Consider the following 16901-nt stretch of genomic DNA (forward strand, 5'->3'; position numbering starts at 1 on the left):
TAAAAAATATTTCCCTATCCTCCTTTCTCCCTGCCCTTCCCAATCTATAGTATCCTCTGTTCTACTTTTAACTTCCACGAGATCAATTTTTTCTAGCTTCCACATGTGAGTGAGAATATGTAGCATTTAACTTTCTTTTCCTGGCTTATTTTATTTAACATAATGTCCTCCTGTTCCATCTATGTCATCCACAAATGACAGAATTCCATTCTTTTTCATGGCTGAATAGTATTTCATCATGTACATGTACCATATTTCCTTTATCCATTCATTGTGTTGTTGGACCAATAGATTGACTCCATATCTTGGCTATTGTGAATAGTGCTACAATTAACATGGAGGGGCAGATGTCTCCTCAGTATAATGATTCCCTTTCATTTAGACAAATTCCCAGCAGTGGCATTGCTGAATCACATGGTAGTTCCATTTTGTAGCTTTTTGAGGAACCCCCATTCTGTTCTTCATAGAGGTTGCACTAGTTTGCATTCCCACAAACAGTGTCTATGAGTTCCCTTTTCTCTGCATTTGTCATTTTTGTCTTTTTGATAATAGCCATTGTAACTGGGGTGAGATGATGCTTCACTGTGGTGTTGATTTGCATTTCCCTGATGATTAGTGATGTTGAACTTTTTAAATATATTTGTCAGCCATTTGTATGTCTTCTTTTGAGAAACGTCTGTTCAGATCATTTTCTCATTTTAAAATTGGATTGTTTGGAGGGGGTTTTTTTTTTTTTGCCATTGAGAGGCTTAAGTTTCTTGTATATTCTAGATATTAATCTCCTGTCTGATGCATATTGTGCAAATGCTTTTTCCCATTCTATAGGTTGTCTCTTCACTCTGTGTCAGTGGGGATTGTGCCATGCACACAGCACATCTCACCCCCACAGCCTGGGTCTGCATGATCCATTGATCGTAAGAGAGACTGGTCCATCATTGCATTGCAGCTCCAGAAACTAAAACAATCACTTTCTTTCAAGACCAAGAGTTTATGGAGCAAAAGTGCTGACAGCTTCTTCCAGTTTCCTTTGCTGTGTAGAAGCTTTTTAGTTTGATATCTGAGCATCTTTTTTCTGAAGCTTTGGGTCATACATGTTTATTCCAGGCAACAGAAAGAACTCCCATGGATATTCAATTACAAAAAGAAACCACCTTAAAGGTGAAGTGACCTGTTGCTGGGTGAAAAGAAAAACTATGTACTAAGGACTAGTGATGAGAAAGCAGAGTAAACAGGAGAGACTTTTAGAAAGCCACTGTGGGGATGGACAGAGCAAGGTGCACCATGGTACAAGCTGTCATCAGGGTGCAGAATCCTCCAGTTCCTGGATCCAGAATAGAGGGGTAGATTAAACTCAAACCCAGACCTGCCAGAATCCTGTGCTTTTCCAAACCTGTTTTGATGCCTTTTCATAAGCCCCAGAGGCAAAGGAGAAATAGTCTAGTTTGTCAAGGCCAAAGCAAGAGGGAGGGCAGCAGGAAGAGCAGAGAAAGTCAAAGGGATAATACAATATGTCCTATGTCCTACACACACACACACACACACACACACACACACACACACACAGGTTACTTATCCATATGCTTCAGAACCAAGCAGACTTGAGAGTTCCTGGTTTGTGCTCTGTGGATAGTGTAGCGAGATCGATTTTGAGTCAGACAATAGACTCTTCTGCTTTGCTGTGTGCAGAGACAGGTGGCTGTTAAGTGATCATAAGAGAGAACGGCCAGCTTTACACATGTAGCCTTTGAGTCCAGGAGTATGTATACTTAATATTTCCAATGATTCAAATTCAAAAGGCAAATTATGTCAAAACCCAATGTGGTGGGACACTTTGACAGCACACTGGTAGGACTTTAAGGAGGCAGGGGAGGAGGAGCAGGGGCAGAAGCAAGGGCAAAATGGGACCTCTTTCTGCTCATCTGGCTTAGTGGCAGGGGTGGGGGAAATTCCCTCTTTACTAGGCACTGCCATCACCCCACCCACACAGCGACATTTATGAGCCTTCGCAAGGCTGAGGGTGTCCGTGGGGACTGTGCAGCGCACACAGCAGACCTTACCCCCACAGCCTCGGTCTGCTTGATCCATTGATCGTAAGAGAGACTGTTCTGTCATTGCATTGCAGCTCCAGAAACTAAAACGATCACTTTCTTTCAAGACCAAGAGTTTACGGAGCAAAAGCGCTGACAACTTCTTCCAGCGAACCAACAGTGAAGACACGAAACTGCAAGCACACATGGTGGCTGAGATCAGCCCCAGCTCCAGCCCACTCCCTGCTCCAGGAAGCCTGACGTCCACACCCACCAGGGCTGGCCTGCATCCAGGCGGCAAGGCTCATGCCTTTCAGGATTACATCTTCAAGAAGCCCACTTTCTGTGATGTCTGCAACCACATGATAGTGGGTAAGGCCTTCTCCCACCCCTTTCTCCAGATCCCAGCACCCCCGGAAAGCTGAGTGAGAGTGGTGTGCCACGGGTCCAGGTACCTCCGGAGAGATGCTAGGCCTCAGAGATTTACACGCAGGAAGATCATTCAGGAGTGCTTTGGGGGACAATATTAGTGAGAAGGTAAGGGAAGCAGCACTGGGTAGTGGGAGAAGTTGGGTTGTGATATAGTTGTAATCAGGACTTCAGCTGATCCCCTGGAGATCCCTAAAGCCCTTTAGCGTGTTCTTGCATTGAAGCCAGAGGTCTGGGTCTTTGAACACCTGCATCAGCCCGTCACTGCATATAGGCAACGAGTGAGACTTGGAGTCCTTGTTGCTTCCCAAAAAAACGCCAATATCTGTCATATGTGCATGGTCATATCAGTGATATCCAATATGGCCTGGAAGCCAGGGTTCTGCAGTTCTCCTCACCCTTTACCAAGGCTCAGTTAAGGGGTAGGATATTCAAAATGGTGGGTAATATTAACCCTTCTTACAATCGCACACAAGGCTTGTTCTCATTTTCGGAAAACCTTTATGTACTCATGTTCTCATTTTCTAGTCACTCTGACTCATTTTCTTCTTTTAAATGGCGACACTTAGGAACAGTGCTTGTATCAGTCAAAGATTTCCACCAGAAAGTTGCCTAAAAGTCACCCTAAAAAGTAGTTTTAAAGTGCTGAAAAGTTTAGAAGTTCTTTAAAAATGGCCATGTTTTACCCTCACTCAGGCATCTTCAAATCAGCTGAGGTTTGGCTGATCCAGACTCAGCTTTGTTATTGCATCTTCTCTCTTCTCCTTATCTCCTGCCCTCTCCTTGAACCAGTGGGCTAGCCACATCATGCACTTCTCATGGCGAGGACAATTGGGAGCATGCAAAGCCTCTTAAGGCCTTGGGCCGGAGGTGGCACACTGTGACTTCTACTGGCATTTCATTAGCTGAATTAAGTTATGTGGCCAAACCCATAGTCAAGGCAGGGGCAACTCCCTAGCCCCCACCTGCCATCTCTAGTAGCAAGGACTGCAAGCCACCTGGCAGAGGGCTTGGATACAGGGGAGGTGGAGAATGGGCTCAGTATCTCATCTACCATTTAGGATGCTCTCTGGATTACTGATCTTGTTTTGTTTGGTAGAGTCTGCTAAGTCTTGGAGCTCCCACCCTTCCACTTCACATCTCCGTATGGACTTAATGCCTAGCACCTGACTGTCGGCTTGGGGCTGCTGGGCCGGGGATGGTGGGAGGGTCTCATCATGTCTCATGCCTACAGTAGTTAGACACTTCGGCCTCTAACTTAGTTTCTGTGCCTGCCTGGCTTCTGAATCTGTGTCACTTTCAATTTCCACACAAATTTCCAATGGGCCTTTTCAAGGCAGTGTTATTCATAAATAATCCTTAAATAGGGGATGATGAGCCTCTATTTTAGATCTCATTGTGATGAGTGTGAAAAGACAGAGGATGTGTTTTTAAAAATGAGTAACAGAAATGAGTTCACCTCTGAGGAATGTCATAGTCGTTACCCTAAAGAGGATTCTAGGTACACCTCAAGTACAACAACAATTTTGAAAGCCCCTATTTTGAACATCACTAAAAAAAAGTCCTATGCTAAAGAGAATTGCACTGCACTTTTCTCTCGTCAGAAATAAATTTACATTGCAGCTGTCATTTTATCTTTATAAAGAAAGAAAAAAGAATCAACAAGTCTCACTGCTCTTTTCAAGGACAGAAACAAAATAAACCAATATTAGGCTCCCTTCAGGAAAGAACAAAGGGGTTTAGAAAGGGGATATGGAGCAGAAGGAAAAGGGGGAGAAGGAAAAGTCAGAAGGAAGGAGGTGAGAAGAGGAAGAGAAATGAAGATAAGTAGGGGCTGGTGTATGCTGTAACTTCCTAAAACAATACATAGGGTGTTTTAATTATCTGATAATGGAGCACAATTAATCTGCCTCTCTCTCTTTCTTGATCCTTCAGACATAGCTTTCTGTCTCCATATAGATTACCTAAAGATTTGTTTCCTTCAAGCCACAGGTTATCCTCATATTCTAGATTTTAGGGAAAGACCACCTGCTGTTATCCCCTTAGAATGACATCTCAGAAAAGATATTAAAGTTGTTTGTTTTTTCCTTTCAACTGGGAACCAAAAGTTGTATAATGATAGCCAAGAAGAATCAAACCTCATCTGCGCTCTTTCCAACTGACAAGATACTTCTTTAAAAATAAAATGAACCCGATATCCTTCATGTACACTCACAGTTCAGTTTACAAGGACTCACATTTGTGCCTTCCTGACAGCTGTGCATTGAAGATGGAAAGTCCTCACCTTTGCCATAAGATCCCTGATCAATAAAAGTAGACCAGGACCCCAGCCTCATTCACTGCCCATCCATTTCTAACTTCCTTAGCTTCTTATTGCCAGCTAGGCCTTTGCCCTTGAACTTGATACCTGAAATTGCTATTTACCAGGTTCTCAGACTTGTTGTGTTTAGCAGGCACCATGGCATGCCCTCCAGCTAACCTAACCTTGCCTTCAACACATTGATACCCTTTATGATCACCTCTTAAGCTATCCTTTCCCTGAAACTTTGGTGACATAAGCAAGCCAAAGATGATCAACGCAGCTTTTCACGAAGACATGAAATAGGCAGTTAGGTGTGTCTGTTGTCAGCTTCAACGCTGAATGCCCCTGCCTTTAAGTCACTGGGACTCAATACTGAGTCTTATTCTAAGAGAATTCTGAGCTGTCTCTTGTACTTGGCTAGAGGAACACACTTCTTCCACCAAGCAGATCCACTCTTAGGCCTTGACAATGATGGTTAGGGGTGGGAGAACTCAGCTTCACTGTGTATCACCTAAATGTATTCCATTTATGGCATTCTATCTTACATTGAATTAACTGTCTACAATGACTCATTTCAGGAAAGCATTAAATCTGTGTGATAATCTGCATCTCATTGAAATTTCAAAGACTTCGACAAGTCAACATGTACTATTAATATAACTAACTCAATGCATGGGTCTACTTCATCAAATAAGGAGATGTTTCTGAGGGACTCCATTCTGTTTATTGCCAGATATCTTGTTTTGAAAACTATTTTTAAATTAACTAAATGTTTTTAATTCAAATTCACTTAGAAGACACAGCATATTAAACGGAGTCATATTTTCTAAACAGATATTTCAAAAAATGTATTTCATTGCCTAAAATTTCAAGTTTCTTTATACAGTTGCTGCACAAAGAATCATTCACTTTCATAACTAGCATCCATTGGGGGAAATAAGAATGGCAATGGCTTAGGAAAGCATCCTAGAAGCAGGGCCTGAGATGGGGTGTCTTACGAAAGAGATTTGTTGTGGGGAGTGCCCTTAGCAGAAGGAGAGTCAAAGAAGCAGGAGAGGCGGGGGAAGTAGCTAAGCAAGGGTGTGGTCTCACCTGGAATCTGCTTCAGACTAATTCCACCGAGTGGTCCCACCTTCAGACAAAGGACTAGGCTTTGTACATTTCTGTCCCTCAGTCACTAGCCATGCCTGCCCCCAGGAAGTAGTGAGAGTGCAGCATTCCAGGCAAGGAGCATCCCACTTGGCCAAGGACAGCTCCCTGGAAAGAAAAAGGGGGGCATCTGTGAGTCATTGGCTGCCAACACTCAGCATTAGAATGGTAAATAAGACCAGGACAAGGCTCCACTATATCTGTAAACATACTTTGATGCTACAAGATGAAGCATAAAACACTCTCCACTAGGAACAAATTTAAAATGCAGATGAACCTTGCAATTGCTGTACCTAAAACATTATATTGCTATTATAATGAATAATATAACATGAGAAAATACTACATCACACTGAGTCCCAGACCTTCCTGCTGTGCTGTTATTTGACAATTAGGTTGTTTTCTGACCTATTCTGACCTCATCCCATTGCTCGACAAAGCCACAAGCCATTAACCAAACCTTGAATGGAAAAAATATATATGTATACACACCACACACACACACACACACATACATAAAGACATTGAACTAAAAAGACAAATCAATGTTTGCTCATCAATGAAGTTGTCTCTTGGCAAGAAAGGCCAAACAAAGATCAAGGGGAATATTAAAAAGTAAATGTCCACTCCGTGAATTCTTAGAACGGAATTGCATCTCTAAGGTTCTGTCCATCGCTTAATTGAAGTTGTTTTAGGAGCTGTACAGTTTGTAAATAATAAAATACAAATTCTCTCTAAAACTTTTATTTTTAATGTTTCACATAGATACTCTCCTTTGGGCCATAGTATGTTTCCATATTAAAATGCAGCACCCAGAACTCAGTGGTTTGTCCCATGCAATTATTAATCTCTGATGTCCAGAGCTTAGCTGCTTCTTTACTACTAGAGGACAAAAAATGCGGTGTAATGTCTGGTCCAACAGATGCAAATAGTTCATTTCTCTCTTTGCACGTTTGGCCCACTTGAGAGAATCCTACTGATTGTGGTCACAGATTTTTTTTTTTTTTTTTTTTGAAATGGAGTCTTGCTCTGTCACCCAGGCTGGAGTGCAATGGCACAATCTCAGCTCACCGCAACCTCCATCTCCTAGGTTCAAGCAATTCTCCTGCCTCAGCCTCCCAAGTAACTGGGATTATAGGCAGGTGCCACTGTCCCCAGCTAATTTTTGTATTTGTAGTAGAGATGGGGTTTTGCATGTTGACCAGGCTGGTCTTGAACTCCTGACCTCAAGTGATCTGCCCACCTTGGCCTCCCAAAGTGCTTGAATTACAGGCATGAGCCACTGCACCCAGCCTGGTCACGGAATTTTAAGTGAAAATATGTAAAGCTGGAACATAGTCATGCTAAGGAGATGGTGACCCAGCAGATAAGGAATGTTTGCAAGAGGTGGCAATGTTTGGCCTGGAAAAGACTTTGAAAACTATTATCTTAAAATAGTTGAAAAGATCTCATCTGGAAGAACGTTTAAACTCACTTGGAGCCCCAAGTGCAAAATGACAGATGATACTGTGAGGCAGAGTTCAAGACACTAAAAAGAGCAGTTTCTTAAAGCAGTTCAGAAGTAGCCTCCACTGGGCACAGTGGCTTGTACCTGTAATCTCAGCTACTGGGAAAGGTAGGGTAAGAGGATAGCTTGAGGCTAGGAGCTTAAGGCTAGCCTGGGCAAAACAGTGAACTCCCCCACTTCCGACCAAGTCTCTAAAAATATAAAATAAAATGAATAAAATTAAATAGAATAAAGTTAGCCAGTCATAGTAGCACACACCTGTAGTCTCAGCTACTCAGGAGGCTAAGGAAGAAGGATCACTTGAGCCCAGGAGTTTGAGGCTACGATGAGCTATGATCACACCACTGTACTACGGCCTGAGTAACAGAGTGAGACTTCATCTCTTAAAAAAAAAAAGAAAGGCCGGGCGTGGTGCCTCAAGCCTGTAATCCCAGCACTTTGGGAGGCCGAGACGGGCGGATCACGAGGTCAGGAAATCAAGACCATCCTGGCGAACACGGTGAAACCCCGTCTCTACTAAAAAATACAAAAAACTAGCCGGGCGAGGTGGCGGCGCCTGTAGTCCCAGCTACTCGGGAGGCTGAGGCAGGAGAATGGCGGGAACCCGGGAGGCGGAGCTTGCAGTGAGCTGAGATCCGGCCACTGCACTCCAGCCCGGGAGACAGAGCGAGACTCCGTCTCAAAAAAAAAAAAAGAAAGAAAGAAAGGATACTGATGCAGGCTCTGTGGATTTTGGATTTGAGGAGAGGATAAACTATGTGCTTGGCAAATGCTGTCTGGTGTACCCCCTTTGGATATTCACAGCACAGATTAGCATTTTGAAATCCTGCCATCCTGAAAACAACCCAGGTGTTCTCAGTGGAGAACGGAGGCAGTGGGGCAAATGGATTGTAACTAAGGAGTTCTCTATCAACAGCTACTTTTCCGTAATTGCATTTGGCTGCTATTGAACACAGTTTGGCATGTATCTCTTTAATATACATAATTCAGAGAGAATTTCTAACTCTCGCAAGGGCAGATTCATTAAAGAGTTGTTAAGACTTCAATATAAGGTCCATCCAGTGTTCTCACAGAGATTATTAAGTATAAATGGCACACATGGACTTACGGCTTGTACACAGCACCTTTCAGCTAAAAAAAGCACAACATACTTTTAAGTTAGCGTCTGCTATTATTTTTCTGAAATTTTATGCCTGCTGCCAAGTACTGTGTATTTTAAGACATCTCTCATTGAAAATTACTTAAATGAAACACTAAACCACAATCCTTCCAGCAAAGATTGAGCAAAAATTGATGCTGGTAGACTTCAAGGAGGACATATCCTAGAGTCTCACACAGAAATGGAAGTGATACTCGTTAGGGGATACTGTTGTGCTCTGGAGCGTTGCATGTCATCTTAAAAAATCCTTGAGCTGCCATCGAAAGAGAAGACAGGACAAGAGGAAGTGAGGAGGCCTGCTCTTGTGATCGTATTTCCCACTGCTCTCCCACAAATATTCACGTATCCATGGAAGGTCCTAATACTATCTTCTGGGCCCATTTTTAGTTCCCCAGCATTTGGCTCTTCCTACTGGAACACCTGAATGTCCTTTCTTCCTACTCTCTCCATCAATCCAGTCCTACATCTATCAAGACCCAATTAAAATTTTTTATCCAATTCTATGGTGATCACTTACTTTCTCTGAATTTCCATGTTATTGAGAGTGTAGACTTTGGTAAGCGCCTCGAAGATACAGCCAGCTGTAATTTATGTGCCTATTCCCATTGCAGCTATACAGCATACACCTGGCACACAGCGAGTGTTTTTAAAACAGTTGTTAGTAAATGGGGAAAAAATAGTTTGCCTTCAAATAAAAACAACAGCAATGGAAGCAAATTTAAACAAAAATAGAAGAACAACATGGAAAAATTTTCTGATTTTTCTAAAAGTCACTCCCAAGTATATAAAGGCTCCAGCCTGCCCAAAACGCAGCCTAACACAGACCCTCTTCCCTCATCTGTCATCTTTCTCTTCATTTCTCCTTTGTGTTGCGTATTTTAATGCAAAGATACTTGGTGCATGAAGGTCATAACAGGGATATCTTCACTGTGAATTATATCCATACCCAAATAAAATGGCATCCTATCCAGAGTCTCGCTCTGTCGCTCAGGCTGGAGTGCCTTAGCGCAATCTTGGCTCACTGCAACCTCCACCTCCCAGGTTCAAGCGATTCTGGTTTGTGTTTCCTTCCTTCCTGCCTCAGCCTCCTGAGCAGCTGGGATTACAGGTGCCTGCCACCATGCCTGGCTAACTTTTGTATTTTTAGTAGAGATGGAGTTTCACCATGTTGACCAGGCTGGTTTTGAACTCCTGAACTGAGGTGATCCACCTACCTTGGCCTCCCAAAGTTCTGGGATTACAGGTGTGAACCACTGCACCCGGCCAGTGGCATCCCATCCCATTTAAAGCTTCTGTCATTAATTCCGCTTTAATAATAATATTTCCACCTTAGGTTTTCTTTTATGTTTGCTTGATAGGCCTTTATCTACGTTTACACTTAACCTTTTTTGTCGTGTTCTCTAAGTGCTCCTTTTGAAAATAAACATAATTTGTTTTTAGATTTCTTTTTTGCCCAACCTGAATTTTTATTCACAAACAGAAGAGGATTTGCATTTCTCGTCATGAGTGAAATATTTGGCTTTCCCTCTGTCTTACGATTTACATGCTTTCTAGCTTGTGTTTCCTTCCATTTTGTGTATGTGTGCGGTGTTTCACATGTGGTTTCTATGTTCTTTCTTTTTAATAGCTACTCATCTGTTGGCAGATATATAATATGTTCTACTAATAATTGCCTCTGAGATTTTCAAACACATTATTTATTCTACATTTCTCAAATTATTAAAAAGTAAAAATAAATATGGTATTTTGTTCCTCTGTGATTCCAGACAAATTTATCAAACTGTTCATCTCAACTCCCACCTCCCTAGTAACAGTATTTCTACTTCCTGTTTTTGCAAATTAATCCAGATTTTAAAAATCAGTCCAGGTTTTTATTATTTCAGTGTTTTATAATTCATACTTTTGATTGAGAATAAATCTTAAGATATATATATAAATTTTATAACAAGATTTATACATCTTGTTAGATATTTCTAGCTTTAACCGGTTTCAATACTCACCACCATTCTATTCCATTACTACATAACTTCCCAATTCTTTTTCTTCTTTTCTTTCCTTTTCATTGATACATAATAATTATACCTATTTAGGAGTTATGTGTGTTATTTTGATACATGCATGCATCAAATCAGGTTTGATGTGATTTGATGTGATCAAATCAGGATATTTAAGTTATCCATCACTTCAAACATTCATCATTTCTTTGTGTTGGGAACATTTCAAATCTTCTCTTCTAACTATACTTAACTTCCCTTTTCTTAAGCTCTTATTTTTGTTTTGTTTCTCAGTTGCTCAAAGTTTATTTTCAGTAATATTTTTTTAAGAAGAAAACGTGAGTAGCAAATACATAAGGGAATAAATTGCCACGGATTCCACTAGTTTAGCTAATGAGTCTCTTGCAGGTGGGGGCAGATTGGTGAGCAGAGGTCAACTCAGGGCTTTCTGGTGGCTTTACGCAGATCCGCTCTTTAGCATTGTTTCCCTGTCTGCTTTGCTCTCACTGAAGTTACGAGCACATTCTTGCCTTTTATATTAGTCTATAAAACCTAAAGACTCGGGCACTGCTGCTTTATGTTAGCAATTAAATCAGCTGCAGTATCAGGTCTGTCCTTCACTGCCTCTACGAAGGATTTGGATTGTGAAATTTTATTTTTTGCTTCCCTATACCCCACACATCATTTCAGCATATTTTTAAAATTTCTTCTTTAGATTCCTTTATCATGCTATCCGATTCTCTTGTATTTTATTGCCAACCAAAAGCAGATGCTGTTTATAATTGCCTTTTGTTTAACATAGTATAACTTTTCAAAGCATGTCTTTCCTTATGGCATTGTCTAAAGGGGTAAAGGAGACAGATTGTGTAATACAGTCACATAAACTGGCACACGGCAAATGTGACAACATAAATTCCAGAGGGCAGACACCATGATGTGCTGCGTTCTCTGGAGTGTCCTTAGTACTAAGCCCAGCACCTATCTAATAGTTGGCCAACATGAATTTGTTGAGTGAGTGAATGAGTGTTCAACCAGCAAGAAATATTATCATCAGAAATACAGTTATAATCATTTTTATGATACATAAAGCAAAATGCCGAGAATTAAGAAGGTAGAATTGCAGTTAACTCCAATAATCATTTATCCATCACACATGGACTAAGCACCAACTGTGTGAGGGGCCCTATACTGATATCTGGGAACACCAAGTCTGACATCATCATAAATTCAAGGAGAGACTGAGAGGTAGCAAAGGAAAGGGGAATAGACATTACCTAGAAAGTGGCAGAAAGGAGGAGCCCCTGCCACTATAAGCCAAAGGCCTGTGGGGCCTCCTTCCATGACTGACTCTTCAGTTATAGGTGGACAAGGTGGGCTCAACAAGCCTCCTGGTGCTCTCCCTGGCCTTCCAAGGCCATCCCACCTATCCAGGTGTTCAAACTGGAATGTCCTAAAACCAAATTGCTAATGGGAGGATGCCTGAACTCTATTTTGGGTACCAGTTTGTGGAAGTTGGGAAGCCAAAGGAACTATTAGAGTCTAGTTCATCTCAATGACATTGGTCGTAATACTGCTACATATTTCTCTAAATCTGTTTTTCTTACTATGCATATATGCTAATCTTAGAAAGACATGGACACTATCTCCCCTCTCCACCCCATCCTTAAACATCTCATGACTATTAAGAATGAGAAAGGCACTAAGTGGCAAGAGAACGTCTTCATATGCATACAACTTTCCAGAAAATAAAAATTTGCCAAGTTGTCAGACACTGCCTCTATCTTATCAGTGTAAGAAAAAAAATACAGACCCTCCTTCCTGTAAACTGTTTATTTTACTATTAATAGTAATTAACTGAAGTCTTAAATGATCAAATTCAGGGAGGGGGGAGTGTTTTTTAAGTCAGCCAAGGGAAAGAGGCTGTCTCTCTCAAATTACAGCCCATAATGTTTGTAAGTGCTTTGGTGATTTCTTGAACCACTGTGTAGAGATGATCTTTCAGGAAAGTAATGTTTTTCCTGCCCCTAAAAAGAGACTTGTGTTTTAGGAGCCTTTTCAGATCATACCTTAGCAGAAAGAAGTGGTACACAGGAACATATTTCCAGTGTCTAAATAATAGACCAGAAAAGGGAGAATGTCTGATCATTTAAGGTAGTCTTTTGTTATATTTTTAGTCATTCCCTAGAGGTCACCAAATTGATACTCTTCAGTAATATCACAGCACATATATTCTGAATACATATTTTCATGTTCTTCTGAGACCAGTTTCATGTGTTTCATGTATTTTATCCCTGTTCCATCCAGGAAGAAATAAAAGTATTGCCCAGGTCAGAAGGAAAGGAGGAGAAATTATCTGAGGTGGAGTTTGGGTGAAGCTTGGGGTGGAGAGAAAGTAGACACAGCAATGAATCCTGGATGCACTTAAGAGTTTTCTTTACTTGAAGCTGCAAAGCCTTTTCCCGCCTGTGATATTGCTGATTCCTGCCTTCCTGCCTTCCTGCCTAAGGTTCAGACCAAGCCATGACAGACAAAGTTGAGAGGCTGCCTGCCTTTTGACTCATTCTTACTTCTGTGTGTAAAGGCTAGGAATCCACAGGAATACGACATCTGCAGCTACAAACACAAAGAAGAGGGAGGCCAGTTGGAAAATGTGCATCCTGCACTATCATTCAGCTGCCATAACAGGGAATGCTCCACTGACCTACTTTAGAATGGTCCTCTTGGTTGCGCAGCCACAGTGGATACCACATCGTAAAATGACAGAACTGGGCCGGTAGTATAAAATAGGGCAGTCCTTTGTATATGTCTGGGACTCAGTGAAACAGGCACTCAGTGAAACAGGCAGGTGTGTGTGTGTGTATGTGTGTGTGTGTGTGTGTCTACACTGTGACCCAATTATTAAGGATAGAGTGAAGAGAAATATATGGCTAAATCCTGTTAAAGTGATTTCTCCATAGCTTATCAAACACTGTCTGATTGTTCAACCACAGAAACAAAGCAGGTATCATTCTATCACATGTTACGCATACCTGGGGAAGAAAATGCAGAAGCGTATGGCAACCCTGCAGTCCCTGCCTCAACAACATTACCATAAATAAACATAGGAAGGCCCATACATACAATGTACATGCATGTGTGTAACACTCCTGCCTCCAGTCAGGGAAGTATGTTTCTGTTGTCATAGCAAGACCGTGGTTTAAAGGGCTCATATCCACTTCAGCCTGTACCAGATCCTTTGCAATCTAAGATCCAGACACCATCCCCCCATTTCCAGTGTCATAAAGAGAAGTGCCAAGAATCACATATAATTAAAACTGATGAAGAACGATGAACGAGCCTGACTCTGTTGATCTGAAAGAACTATATCACTGTGCCTGAGATTACCCTAATGTTTATGTTTGTAAGGATATTTCAAGGAATACCTTCTGAGTATTTTCTTATTTTAAAAAATAGAAAAAGACACCTATCGAATAGGTGTGTTGTCAAGTTTAAATAAGCCAGTTCCCAAATGCAGTCGTGCTCAGTTATTAGTAACTTTCAAGGCACTTTCCTTCTGCCCTGTCTTACTGCCTTGCTTCCTGCTGTATAGGGACCGTGCGAAGCTGCTGCAGGCCTCCCTGCTCTCCGGAGGTCTAATCTATTACATCGACTGCCAAAAGTTTGCTGCCTACATGCCTTCTTGATGCCAAAATACTTAAATACATCCACAGTGAGACAAAGCGTCTCCTCCCTCAATAAAACTTGCCACTTCGCTGGTGTTCTCTCTCCTCTGAGGGCAGATGGCACCTCATCCTCAGCTACCTGGCCCCTTTATCGAGAAATCCCTTCCATGACCACAGTGTCAGTGCTACTTTTGTGGCTTCTCTCTCATCAGCACCCACTTCTTTTCCCCACAGCTCCCACCCTGGTTCAGGCTTTAGTACATTTCATACGAATTCTTTCAAGAACTTCCTAAATTATGTCATTTCCCTCTCTCTCTATCTCCTCATCCACTTAACACACTGCCGCCATATCTCTTCTGGAAGCAAACCGGCATCACATTACTGCTTTTCTCAAGAATGCGTGCACTACCTCATTGCCGGAAGAATTATGGTCATGCTGCCTAGTTTGACTTGCTCAAACCTCCAGTAACTAACAAAGGTGAAGTAAGAACTTTGTCTCACTGGATTCATAGAAAGTAAAACTTTGTTCAGTACCCCTAACGGTCATCAACAGTGCCACAGGTGATCATCAGCAAGTGGATCATCACAAACAAACAAACTCAAAATATAGACCAGCAAGAGACAGGAGAGAGGCAGGATCGTGCCAAGGAGTCAGAGGGTTGGTGGATCGAGTGATCTTGGACAACTGATTTACCTTCTCTCAATGTAAGTGTCTTTAAAATGAGTTAGAAATAACAATACCTACATCATAGAATTTACTGACAACTAAAGTGATACATGTGAAAGCACTTTGTGGACTATAAGACTTAAAACCTGTTCACTATTATTAAAGCTATCTTTATGTGTGAAAAGCAGGTTGATATTAACCGTATATCAAATTCCTAGGAAAGCAGTCTGGAAATAGGGAAAAGGGGTTGAGCATGAATTGGCCAGTCCATTCTTTGGAGACCTGAAGATCAATACAAATTATTCAGCCTTGAGCTAGAAGAGCAATTCTGAAGAAAGCACATGAAATTGTGAACGCTGCAGACTTCAGAAAAGAGGAGAAGAAGACAGCGTAGCAGATATTAATACTGGGGTCAGTGATATCAAGTTCAGATGTTTCCCAGATGGTCGTGAGAAAATGATCATCCAGGAGGATACCTCCTCCCAAAACTTTAAGCAAAACACACGAAAGAGAAGAAAAGTCTACCAGCCATGGTATTAGGATGTGAACCAGTGACCCAGAGGGCAAAGGCTGTGGACTCCAACCACAAGGCCCTCAGCCAACCTAACTCTAATTGCTATTTTTAAAGCCAAGTGCGGGTGAGGGGAGGGGGAAGTAGAGAGAGTTTTTCCACTAGTAGTCAGGAACCAAAATAGGAAAGATCAACAGAGGCATTTATAAACAATGAATACCATTAGTTTTTTTAAAGCTAAGACAGGGTTGGAAAAGATGTAGTAGAGCAAGGAGTGGGGAACATAGGCAGGGATGGCCTTGGGGTCTTCGCATTTTTAAAGGATCCTTTCTGCTTGCTTGATGGCATTTCAAAAGTCACTGGTGAATTACTATATTATTGAATTTCCTGGAAAACTTGGAAACCATTTTGTTCAACTGAACTTGGAGTAGGGGAGAGATGGAGTGGGTTATTTTTCACTGAGGCCCCATACTAGAGTTCAGCTGTACTAGAAAATGTGCTCCCTTTCTTCCCCTTAAATAGAAAATTTTGTAACTATTGAGAGATATCTAAAGTTTAGGGGCAGTTTAAAGTTGTAATGCTCTAACTCCAAATATCAAGCTCTTTCTAAAACATCACACTGAGAAGACAGTGACAAGTAATCTAGGTCTCCCATTGGGATGATGAGAAAAAGGTCATTTGTAAGCCCTGGTTCGAGCCATGTCTGCTTAACTACCCAGTGTGGTGTGACAAGAAGACCGTAAGACCATGAGGCTGGAGATTAGTATTTTAATTCCAGCTCTGCGTGAAGGAACAGTATGATATCTACCAAATCACTTTGCTTTTCTGAGCCTTAGTTTCTTTATCGGTAAAATGAGAGGGTTGGCTAGATCTGGGAGGGCAAACCGACTTCCAGACTAATTGATTGAAAGTGCCTTACCAAAGAAGCTTCTAAAGCTGCACCTCAATTTAGAGAAAAAATGGTGATGGATTAGTGATGTTTGCCACGTACGCCAAATGAAGGACTTCAATACATGTGTATTCGCTTTTCCTAGGCTGCTGATCTATAAGGCAAGACATCTCCGAAATTTAGTGAGTATCTAAGTCACCCAGAAGTCTTATTAGAATACACATTCTGATTTAGTGGACCCGGTTGGGCCTTGAGCATCTGCATTCCTAACAGGGTCTCAGGTAATGCTGGTGATGCTAGTCCAGGAACTACACTTTTAGTTGCAAGGCTTTAACATATCTTCCTGACAAAATTCTCTGAAACTAAAACTCAGCAAGTAACTGAAGAGTTATGTGAAAGGCGTTTAGGTACTGGGGAGAGAAAAAGGAAGTAAAAAAATAGTTGAGAAAAGAGCTAATTTTATTTTTTAATAACATCTTTACTTTGTTTCTTGTGTATATATTCATCTTATTCTTTCTTTCTTTCCCCACAGATGCTTAATATGTACAGATTATCCTGGTAAATAATTGGGGATACACATAAAAAAAACCTGAACCAAAGCATAT

General features: G+C 41.4%; 1 protein-coding gene across 3 annotated transcripts in view; it reads left to right on the top strand.

Annotated features, from left to right (window-relative positions):
* STAC (SH3 and cysteine rich domain) overlaps positions 1–16901 on the top strand; it is a 168036-nt gene that overhangs the window by 61371 nt on the left and 89764 nt on the right. For 2 of the 3 annotated variants that reach the window (XM_038003049.2, XM_008009472.3), the window contains exon 2: positions 2123–2399. In XM_038003049.2, the coding sequence (XP_037858977.2) occupies positions 2123–2399 (277 nt within the window). The remainder of the gene's footprint in view (positions 1–2122; positions 2400–16901) is intronic. The other variant, XM_008009473.3, reaches the window with a different exon arrangement.

The sequence above is a fragment of the Chlorocebus sabaeus genome, chromosome 15 (genome assembly GCF_047675955.1).
Source record: "Chlorocebus sabaeus isolate Y175 chromosome 15, mChlSab1.0.hap1, whole genome shotgun sequence".
Classification (NCBI taxonomy): domain Eukaryota; kingdom Metazoa; phylum Chordata; class Mammalia; order Primates; family Cercopithecidae; genus Chlorocebus; species Chlorocebus sabaeus.